The 12,064-nt window shown below is 40.1% G+C and overlaps 1 protein-coding gene across 1 annotated transcript; it reads left to right on the top strand.

The window, feature by feature from the left end:
* Positions 1-6,708: 6,708 nt before the first annotated feature.
* On the top strand, positions 6,709-11,803 carry LOC130234593 (uncharacterized). The gene is made up of 3 exons (XM_056464834.1): positions 6,709-6,762; positions 7,462-8,133; positions 11,318-11,803. The coding sequence occupies exons 1-2, from the start codon at positions 6,709-6,711 to the stop codon at positions 8,128-8,130; spliced, it is 723 nt and encodes a 240-aa protein (XP_056320809.1). The 3' UTR covers positions 8,131-8,133; positions 11,318-11,803.
* Positions 11,804-12,064: the final 261 nt, after the last annotated feature.

Genomic DNA, 12,064 nt, shown 5'->3' with positions numbered 1-12,064 from the left:
TAAAGGAGATATGTGTCACATGTTAGTCGGATTTGAGCTGTGATGAAGCTGCTGTAAAATTTGTACATTGAAAAATTTGTGCAGCAGTCCAGCATTTCAGGTCATTTTAAACCAACTTGAACCAAAAACTGTTTTTACTTTTCATTTTGTGTGATTCTTAAGTGCCTACTGAACATTTTGATGAATAAAACATAACAAAAACGTTTTTTAAACGTGATGATGGCATATCCAATCAAGCTCCAGTACACTGCTTCACTGCAAGATGTATCATTTTTTGATACATGCTTCGAAGCCTCGGTGCAAAACGTCACATCACTAGTTGTTATTGCACTTTTGATCCGTTTTGGACTGTTTGTTATTGCCTTGACCCATCGCCTGCCTTACCACTAACGTCTATTGGACTTCTCTTGTGTTTGTAAGGCAGGCAGATTGCTGGTAAACGTGCAGATCGCAATGGACAAGATGGCGCCAGGATGGCGCTAGGATGTTTGCCGGCTGCTTGTCGTGATTCGTCTTTTTTATCTGTTTTACTGTTAGTTTTAAGTTTTTTTATTTCTTGTTTTAACGTGTGTCCAGTCTCCTCTGTATTGGTCTATGACCGCCTGACTCTTTTAAATATTCGTTCTGAAGTGACGAATTGGATGACCCGCAATCCAGTCAGCTGGAACTCTCACTCAGCCGTGCCATCCAAACTGACGAGAGTATGTCAACTACCTGGATGTTTATGCCTTTTAAGTAAACGACGAAGAAAGCATGGGAAGCGGGCAGGACGTTTAGTGAAACTGAGAAAGTTTAGGAGAGGTAATACTCTCTTCTATACCTGCGCTGGATGGTGTGGATCTGCCAGCGCTCCTAAATTGCTCCTACCTGCTGTCAGCCGGCCACTTTTACACGGCTTTCGGCGAAGACCGGCGTTGGATGATGGAGATTTTCACTCCCCACTGAGCTGCTCGCATCTGGTGCCAGTCATCCCGTCTTTCACTGGTTTGGTGCGGCGGCATCTACGGAATGTTCACTCGAAGCGGTGTCATGGAGATCGCCGACGCGGTGTCAACCTACATAACCTCCGTCTCTTGGGTAGCGGTAAGCTGCATAAAACTGCCGATTCATCTACTTCATTTTCTGGCTCTGCTCCAGTATCAATGGCGTTGATCAATGCAAGATCTCTCTCGAACAAAAGCTTTATTTTGAATGACTTCTTCCTCTCACACAACCTGGATTTTCTATTCATTACTGAGACTTGGCTAAACATTGGTGACATGGCTCCTTTTTCTGAACTTTCTCCACCTGACTGTTCTTTTTTCAGCTCTCCAAGGTCTGTTGGTCGTGGTGGGGGCCTTGCTGCTATTTTTAAAAATAAGTTTAAATGCAGACTACTACCTACTGAATCTTATTCCTCCTTTGAGGTTCAGTTATTTATGTTAAATTCGTTTAAGTCTGTTTTATGTGCCCTTATTTACAGACCTCCCTCATATCATAAAGATTTTATTGGTGATTTTTCAGACTTTTTATCTTCTATTTTTCCCTGTGCAGACAATATTTTAATTTTGGGAGATTTTAATATTCACGTGTGCTGTCTGAACAGACCTCTTGTTAATGAGTTTAATAATTTATTAGCCTCTTTCGGTCTATCACAATGTGTTGTGGGCCCAACACATGAGCATGGTCATACTCTTGACTTAGTGCTAAATTCTGGTTTCTCTGTCTGTAATTTGCAAATTGCTGACACTGTTTTTTCTGACCACAAGACTGTTCTATTTAACTCTTATTATACTTTTAATTGTCAAGCTGATGATAGTTCTGTCGCTGTTGAGACTCGTGTGCTCTCTGCCTCCACTGCTAGTAACTTTTCTTCTGCTTTTGATACTGGTTCATCAAGATCACTTATGGAGTTTCCGTCTTCTGATATGGGACCTGAGGAGTTAGTTATCCAGTTTAACTCTATATGCTCTAATATTTTGAATTCTGTAGCTCCATTGAAAATTAAGAAAAAGAAAGTTAAGCCCCAGCCCTGGGTGAACAGCAATATTAGGGCCCTTAGGCAGGAGTGTAGAAGAGCTGAGCGTAAATGGCTTAAAGACAAACTACAAGTTTCATATGAATCATTGAGAGATTGCTTGACAAAATTTCAAAGGGCAGTCAAAGCAGCTAGATCAAATTATTTATCTGACATAATTTCAAAGAACTGTCATAATTCAAAAATACTGTTCTCTACTATTAACACCATACTTCAGCCTGTTGTTTCTCCATCAATTTCTTCATCTGTTGATACCTGTGAAAAATTTCTGCTTTTTTTTGCTGATAAGATTATTGGAATTCGTTCTCAGATTTCACCTGTAGTCAATGTTACTACAATTTCTTTTGCCCCCTTAAAAAATCTAACCAGCTTTATTCCTGTGTCTCTGTCACAACTTAATGACATTGTTGCACATATGAAGCCTTCTGGTTCGTCATATGATGTCATTCCTGCCACCTTATTTAAGGAGGTGATGCACTCAATTGGTCCAAGTGTGCTTTCAATTGTTAATAGTAGTTTGTCGACTGGTATTGTTCCTAGTAGTTTTAAACATGCTGTTATTCACCCCCTACTAAAGAAGGTGAATCTTGATGCCTCAGACATGAAGAATTTTCGCCCTATTTCCAAATTGCCTTTTATCTCAAAAATTTTAGAAAAGATTGTGTCTGTACAGCTGAATGAGTTCCTGGCTAATAATAATATTTTTGATAAGTTTCAGTCTGGTTTTAGAGCTGGTCATAGCACAGAGTCCGCTCTATTGAGGGTTTCAAATGATATTTTGTTGGAGGTTGATTCAGGTAGCCCTGTTGTTCTTCTACTGTTGGATCTCACTGCTGCTTTTGATACGGTGGATCATGGCATTCTCACTGATCGGCTTAGAGAACACGCTGGTATCCAGGGTCTGGCCTTGGATTGGTTCTCCTCATATCTGAGGGATAGAACTATCTCAGTCAGTTTGGGCAACTCTTCTTCATCTGTCATTCAATTAATGTGTGGGGTTCCGCAGGGCTCGATACTGGGTCCTGTTTTGTTTTCCCTTTACTTACTTCCTTTAGGAAAAATTTTTGAAAAGCATGGTATAAATTACCATCTATATGCTGATGACTCTCAAATCTACTTTCCTATTAAATCTAGGGATCAAACCTCCCTTCAGGCTTTGTTTAATTGTTTGGCTGCTGTGAAATGTTGGTTGGCAAATAACTTTCTCCAGCTGAATGAAGACAAGTGTGAATTCATTGTTTTTGGCCAAAAAGGTTTGGATTCTAATGGCGATCTGACATTGCTTCCTGGAAAAATACATTCCTCTGTAAAAAGTCTTGGTGTCATCTTTGACTCTGAGCTAAAATTTGATCGGCAAATTAATGCAGTTGGCAAAAATAGTTTTTTCTATTTTAGATATATTGCCAAGCTGAAGTCTGTCCTCTCTTTCAGTGATTTGGAGAAAGTTGTTCATGCTTTCATCTCTTCTCGACTGGACTATTGCAATGCATTGTATCTGGGTGTGAGTCAGGCCTCTCTCTCTCGACTGCAGCTGGTCCAGAACGCAGCTGCCAGGCTCTTAACAGGCACAAAAAAACGAGAACACATTACACCTGTACTGGTTTCCCTACACTGGCTGCCAATCCAGTTTAGAATTCAGTACAAAGTTCTGTTGTATGTTTTTAAATCCATCCATGGCCTGGCCCCTGAGTATATTTCTGAGCTAATTAATATACACCAAACTGTGAGATCTCTTCGCTCTAAGGACTGTCTCTATCTGCAAGTTCCACGATCACGCTTAAAATGTTGAGGTGATAGAGCTTTCTCAGTAGCAGCTACAAGACTCTGGAACGATCTTCCACTCTCCTTAAGAACAGCTCCAACTTTTGAGTCTTTTCAGAGGTCACTGAAAACACACTTATTTTCTTTTGCTTTTAATCATGTGATGTGAGTTTATGTATTTTAGTTTTTGTGTATATTTTCATGCGTTTTATGTGTTTTTTGTACAGCACTTTGGTACCCATTGTGGTTTGTTGAAAGTGCTATAGAAATAAATTGAGTTGAGTTGAGTTTGTTGAACAATCTGGACTGCTCACCTGTTGCCGACTCTCTGCCTGTTTGATTGCTCATGTATGTATGTATATAAGCCCTTTATTTAACTTCTGCAAATGAATTCTAACATTACCTCCTTGTTTATGGAATAAAATCACTGTCATAAATATTTTGTGCGTAAATAAAATTCACGCATTCGTAATTATAAAATCGTAAAGAAAAACGAAGCGTACTCGTAATTTTACGAGGGTACAATTTTAAAATCTGCGATTAGCACAGACACATATACAACATTTTGTTTGTCTGTTTGTATATGACTGAGGAATTTACTTTACAAACACGAATTACAGTTTCACCACGTACACGAAGTCCTAGTTACGAGTACGAATCAAACAGCGACACTCCACTGTCAAAATTTAGTCACCGCTCTCACAGGCATTAATAAACAAGCGAGAGTCATCGATCACAATGGTGCGCCTGCTGGACACTCGAGTTCTCACACACCGTCTCAGGCTATTATTTCCTCTTAGAGAAATGTCCGTCATGAGCTGTAATAAAGGTTGAGACTTAATGAGGTCCAATTTTGCTGTGTTTCTTGGACATTTTACAGTATCAAATATAAGAACGGGCCGAGCATAGTGAGCTAGCATAATGTCAGTTAACGTTACAGGCAGCGAGCGCAGAGTCTCTCAGTGAATCACTTAACAGTGTTTAACTACAACATGACATCTGTTGATTAAGTCACCTTTTTTTAAAGCCAGATCGACCATTGATCTATTATGTAATGAAGATATCAGCAAAAGGCAATTTAAATATTTCAGGGTTTGTGCTTACCAGAAGTTTGTAACGTTAAACATATTTATGAGACTATGAATTAAAATTAATAAATATTAAATATGTTAAATATGTGACCCCGGACCACAAAAGCAGACATGAGGGGCAATCATCTGAAACAGACCTGCATGTCATCTGAAAGCTGAATAATTAAGCTCCTCATTGATGTATGGAGAGGAGATGATATGTTCAGATAATTTTATCTTATCTTTAAATTTGTACCAAGTAAGGTATTAGTAACTATTGATATAAATGTTTGTTATGTTATTTGTTATTATCTGTTTATTATATTACTTGATTAAACTGTTAGTTACATTATATTGTATTACTATAATTAATAAACTATTACCATAACCATTTCTATTACCATTTAGCCTTATACTATTCTGTGTGTTTCTCTTTCCGTGTGTTTGTTCTATATTGGTGATTGTTTAATTACCACATTATATTTAGCTTATTCTGGTTTATTTAAAGTTAATTAATTGATAAGAGTAAAACTTTTCTTTGTTTTATCTACCTATACTGGATAAATCTGTCGAATTTAGTTTGTGTTCTCTGGTGATCTTATCGGGGGTTTGTGAGTTATTTAAACAGTTAAAAAGATAACTTAATCAACAGATGTCATGTTATAGTTAAACACTGTTAAGCGATTCACTGAGAGACTCTGCGCTCCCTGCCTGTAACGTTAACTGACATTATGCTAGCTCTCTATCCTCGGCCCGCTCTTATATTTCATTCTGTAAAATGTCCAAAAAACACAGTGAAATTGGACCTCATTAAGTCTCAACCTTTATTACAGCTCATGACGGACATTTCTCTAAGAGGGAATAATAGAAATCTTACCTGAGATGGTGTGTGTGAGCTCGAGTGTCCAGCAGGCGCGCCGCTGTGATCGATGACTCTTGCTTGTTTATTAATGCCTGTGACAGCGGTGACGTAATTTTGACGGTGGAGTGTCACTGTTTGATTCGTACTCGTAATCAGGACTTCGTGTCCGTGGTGAAACTGTAATTCGTGTTCGTAAAGTAAATTCATCAGTCATATACAAACAGACAAAGAAAATGTCGTATCTGTGTCTGTTCTAATCGCAGATTTTGAAATTGTACCCTCGTAAAATTACGAGTACGCTTCGTTTTCCTTTACGATTTTATAATTACGGATGCGTGAATTTTATTTATGCACAAAATATTTATGACAATGATTTTATTCCATACTTGTTGCGCATTACTTTTAAGAAGGATTCTTCCTTCTGAAAATCACTCCAAGGGCTGTTTGAGAAAAAATGCCTTTTCTTTACATGTTTGTTTGTTTGATCTACCATATATTATTAAAAAATTCACATATTCCAGTACGTAATATTAATTGTGTCGATTGGGTTTTATTGATATTTTGGTTTCTCTGTGAAAAAAAAAGGAAATTAATGTTTAGGCTAGTGACCGGGAGATTCCCGAGAATGTTTGAACTGCAGAAAAAATAATGATAACTATAAACCACTGTTTGTAGAAACTGAAAACCCTGATAACACTAACTAGAAAGATGAAAAGTGTCCTACATGTGATTAAAGGTGTCTCACATTTGCAAGCTGGTGATATTTTTGGTCATTCCCTCATGTTAAATATTACAGACACACAATTCTTGAGGAGAACTCTTAACATTTTAAAAGACATGCACATGCTTCAGTTTTTATTTCTACATGTCTACCATGGATACTAACGTTCAGACACACTGCACATGTAGGCCTACTAAATCTTAGAAAACCTGTTCTGTACCTCAGAGAGACAAGGCCCTGTTCCATCTACTGCCAATCATATCCACCTTTTTCCACCATGGAAACTGTGGGACCTCTGGAGAAGAGCAGTGCTGGACACCGTTACATACTAGTAATTTGTGACTACACCACACAAAATCCAGAAGCTTCCCCACTCCACACAAAAACCACACGTAAAGTTTAATGCTCAGTCAAGGTTTGATGCCTACGCTATGCCCAACATTGATAACATGTTACTCTATGCCCCTACATGAACACACTGGATCATTCCAAGGGGCATGCTCGAGTGACGTCACTGTCACCGGACGGTAGCTTCGCTGCGTTTGTTTGGAGTTCGCTGCGTTTGTTTGGTGTTTAGATTCGCAATTTACATTTTTATCATAAAATACCTCCTCATTCACTAAATATTTATCTCTCCTACTTAGGGTGAACAATCCCCTAACACACTCATACAAAAAAATCTACTTTTAAACGTTCTGTCTCTCGAGCATCCGCTTGGTGTTTGTAGCTTTAGCCTGCTAGCACCGCTGGTCAGCTAAAGCTACCAACCTCTTTCACTCACTTATTTTCTCACTTTCTGGCTTTGCTCTTCACCTTGTACAATGTCGCTTGCGTGTCTGTCCTTGAGTGCAGGAGAAGCATCGATGGAGGCGCTGGAGCTGGAAGCGGTGGAGTCCCAGATTCGCTCGCTGGAGACGAAGCGAGAGGGCCTCAAAGCTCTGCTCTTAACCCGTACTCGCTCGTCTGAGGTAAGTGTTCGATACAACGACAATCTCCCAGTTTCCTCAACCCCGTGTGCTTCTCTGTCCAGGCCCAGCGATTCCAGGCCCAGTCGTTCACGCCGACTCCCGGCTACCACGGCCCCTGGGTGCAGCCGCGTAAGGTGCTTACCAGGTCCCGGGGCAGAACGTCTCCTCCTCCGGTGTTCGAGATCCCCACGGAGAACCGATTCGCCCCTCTCCGCGAGACGGGTCGCAATGTTGCCATCATTGGCGACTCAATCGTGCGCCACGTCCGCTCCACTTCCTCCAAAGGTAACAAAGTACGCACTTTTTGCTTCCCTGGTGCCCGAGTTAAGAATATTTCTGTCCAGATACCTACTATCCTGAGCGCTGCCGAGAGCCTCGGTGCCGTCGTCCTCCACGTGGGGACGAACGACACCGGGCTCCGGCAGACGGAGATCCTGAAGAAGGACTTCAGGAGCCTGATCGAGACGGTTCGACGCACCTCGCCCGCCACGCAGATCATCGTTTCTGGACCGCTTCCTACCCACCGCCGTGGAAATGAAAGGTTCAGTAGACTTTTTGCTCTGAATGAATGGCTATTAACATGGTGTGAAGAACAGAAATTGCTCTTTGCCAATAACTGGAATCTTTTCTGGGAGCGTCCTAGGCTTTTCCGCGCTGATGGGCTGCACCCCAGTCGAGCTGGAGCTGAACTCCTGTCGGACAACATCACCAGAATACTTCGCTCTATCTGACTAGTAAGTAAAAATTCACAAAATTCACAATTTAGCCACACAGACTCCTATTCGTCCCACATAAATAACAGTAATGCATACCTAGCTAACCCCATAGAGACTGTGTCTGTTCCTCGTATTATTAGATCAAGAAACAAACGTACTGTGTGCTCCAGAAATAATCTATTAAGAATTAAACCAGAAAAAACACTAAAAAGTGAAAATACAAATTTCATGAAGCTTGGTCTCCTAAACATCAGGTCACTAGCACCTAAAGCACTTATCATAAATGAAATAATAACAGATAACAATCTTAATGCACTCTGTCTCACTGAAACCTGGCTGAAACAAAATGACTATATTAGTTTAAATATAGCAACTCCTCCAGGATTCTTATATAAGCATGAGGCTCGTCAAACTGGTCGTGGTGGTGGAGTCGCGTCAATCTTTAGTGATATTCTTAATGTTAATCAGAGAAACGGACTTATGTTTTGCTCCTTTGAAGTACTAGCGCTTAATGTTATCCTTCCAAACACTATGCAAAAACCTATGTTATCTCTCGCTCTAATCACCATATATAGACCCCCAGGACCCTATGTCAATTTTCTAAAAGAGTTTTCTGATTTTATCTCTGACTTACTAGTTAAAACTGATAAAATACTAATTGTAGGAGACTTTAACATCCACATAGATGATGCTAACGACACATTAGGGCTCGCGTTTATGGACTTGCTGGTCTCACTAGGAATAAAGCAAAATGTTATTGGTCCAACCCATCGCCTAAAGCATACACTAGATCTAATTCTGTCTTATGGAATTGAGGTCATTGATGTAGACATTATACCACAAAGTGATGATATTACAGACCACTACCTCTTACTATATAAGCTGTGTTTACCTGAAATTAGCAGATCCGCTCCGATATATCGCCCTAGTAGAACTATTGTTCCATCCACTAAAGATGAATTTATAAATAACTTACCTGATCTTTCTCTACTTCCAAATGCACCCGCAAACGCAAATGACCTTGATGTAGTAACCAGCAGTATGGATGCCATCTTTACTAGCACTTTAAATACTGTGGCACCCATCAAACTAAAAAAGGCTAGAGAGAATAAAACTACACCGTGGTATAATAGTCATACCCGCGCTCTCAAAACAGCAACCCGTGCCCTGGAACGTAAATGGAAAAAAACTAATTTAGAAGTCTTTAGAATTGCATACAAAGACAGTATGTCCAGCTATAGGAGGGCTTTAAAATCTGCCAGGGCTGAGCACCTCCGCAAACTGATAGAAAATAATCATAACAATCCTAGATTCTTATTTAACACCATTGCTAAATTAACAAATAATCGGTCATCTATGGAACAAAACGTTCCACCGCAAATTAGTAGTGATGACTTCATGAATTTTTTCAGTGATAAAATAGAAGGCTTTAGACAGAAAATAGGAGATATTAAACTTTCTGCACCGCCTTATACTTCAGATCCAGTAAACACGCCTCTGAATCTAAATAACCTACAGTGCTTTAAAATCATAGAACAGGAAGAGCTAGACAAAATTATAAATAGCTCTAAATCAGCTACGTGTATATTGGACCCAATTCCAACAAAGTTACTGAAAGAGTTGCTACCTGTTATAGGAGAACCTCTTCTTAACATTATCAACTCTTCTTTATCTTTAGGCCATGTTCCAAATCCTTACAAGTTAGCTGTTATTAAACCTATTATTAAGAAACCACAACTGGAGCCCAGCAACTTAGCTAATTATAGGCCTATTTCAAACCTTCCATTTATATCTAAAATACTAGAAAAAGTTGTTTCTGCTCAATTATGCTCCTTTCTGCAGACCAACAATGTTTTTGAAGTGTTTCAGTCAGGTTTCAGAGCTCATCACAGTACAGAAACTGCATTAGTGAAAATAACCAACGATTTACTCTTAGCTGCTGACCAAGGGTGCATCTCGCTATTAGTTCTACTCGATCTTAGTGCGGCATTTGACACCATTGACCATGGTATCCTTATTAATCGCTTAAAGTCTACAGGTGTCCAGGGACAGGCCCTACAATGGTTTAAGTCATACTTATCTGACCGTTACCAGTTTGTGAATATTAATGGACAGCCTTCACAAATCAGCCCAGTAAAATACGGGGTGCCTCAAGGATCAGTTTTAGGCCCTTTACTGTTTACAATATACATGCTACCCCTGGGAGACATTATTAGAAGACATGGGATCAGCTTTCACTGCTATGCAGATGATATTCAATTATATATTTCAACTAAACCTGACGAGACGTCTAATCTGTCCAAGCTAACTGAGTGTATTAAAGATGTTAAAGACTGGATGACCAACAATTATCTTCTCTTAAACTCAGACAAAACAGAATTATTACTTATTGGGCCTAAATCCTGTACACAGCAGATCTCACAACTCGACCTACAATTAGAGGGATACAAAGTTAGCGTTAGCTCTACTATAAAAGATCTGGGTGTCATATTAGACAGCAATTTAACTTTTAAAAATCATATATCCCATGTCACAAAAACTGCTTTCTTTCATCTGAGAAATATCGCTAAGTTACGAAGTATTCTATCCATCTCAGATGCAGAAAAGCTAGTCCATGCTTTTATGACTTCTAGGCTGGACTACTGTAATGCTCTGTTTGCTGGCTGCCCAGCATCCTCTATTAACAAACTTCAGCTAGTACAAAATGCAGCTGCCAGAGTTCTTACCAGGTCTAGAAAATTTGATCACATCACCCCAATTTTATCCTCCTTACACTGGCTGCCTGTTAAGTTTCGTATTGAATTTAAAATATTGCTTCTTACATATAAAGCTTTAAATAATCTAGCTCCTGTTTATCTAACCAATCTTCTGTCTCGCTACAATCCAACTCGCTCTTTAAGGTCTCAAAACTCAGGGCTTCTGGTAGTACCTAGAATAACAAAGTCGAGTAAAGGAGGTCGAGCCTTCTCATTTATAGCTCCTAAACTCTGGAATAGCCTTCCTGATAACGTCCGAGGCTCAGACACACTCTCCCAATTCAAAACTAGATTAAAGACCTATCTGTTCAGTAAAGCATACACTTAGTGCACCACTTAGGGGGCTTCCACACAGGTTATGCATCTTGCTGATATACACTGTGAACATCAGCTACGCTAATTATTTTCTTTATTCTCCATTTCCACCTGGGGATACTCTTCCCGAGGCCCTCAGACTATGCAGAGTCACTGATTCGATCCAAGACCAACGACGAGATGATCCCAAGGTTTCCATATCCTGGACCTGGCCGAATCCTGAGCAGCTACTGCGATGGTCATGGAAGAGTGGAGAACATGAGACTGATTCCTGTGACGCTCCAGAGACAGACGAGTGTTCGCTGAGGCCAGCTTCCAGCCTCCGCCACTGAGACTGCAGCTCTGCACAAGACGTTTGGCCAGCGGAGAAATTAAAATGGTCGTGCCCAACTGAGCCTGGTTTCTCTCAAGGTTTTTTTTCTTCACTTCCGCCTTTAGTGAAGTTTTTTTTCCCTCTCCGCTGTCGCCACTGGCTTGCATGGTTCGGGATCTGTAGAGGTGCGCATCGTTGGATTTGCTCTTCAGTGTTTGGACTCTCAGTAGTGATTATTAAACCACACTGAACTGAGCTCAACTGAACTGAACTTAAACACTACAAACTGAATTACACTGTTCCTATTTACTGTGACCTTTTATGTGAAGCTGCTTTGACACAATCTACATTGTATAAGCGCTATACAAATAAAGGTGAATTGAATTGAATTGAACTAGCAGGTACCCTTCTATCCTGCACTCAAATCTCTGACCACCATCAGAATACTTGGGTTATACCATTTCACAGTTCGGTTTACACAGGGCAACTTTTACCTTCTGGCAGCTAATGTACAGACTTTTCCCAGGTCTGTGAAGAGTGGCCAGCTGCTTACCTAGACAACATT

This window comes from Danio aesculapii, chromosome 9 (assembly GCF_903798145.1).
Source record: "Danio aesculapii chromosome 9, fDanAes4.1, whole genome shotgun sequence".
NCBI classification, from domain to species: Eukaryota; Metazoa; Chordata; class Actinopteri; order Cypriniformes; family Danionidae; genus Danio; species Danio aesculapii.
Note: the sequence above shows the minus strand (reverse complement) of the source record. Positions and strands in the feature narration are given on the sequence as shown.

What these genes read in the sequence shown, in the direction of transcription:
- LOC130234593 (XM_056464834.1), top strand. Translation starts at nt 6,709, where the DNA reads ATGGAAACTGTGGGACCTCTGGAGAAGAGCAGTGCTGGACACCGTTAC. An exon ending in CTGGACACCGTTACATACTA is followed by an intron (nt 6,763 to 7,461) that starts GTAATTTGTGAC and finishes TTCTCTGTCCAG; the next exon opens with GCCCAGCGATTCCAGGCCCA.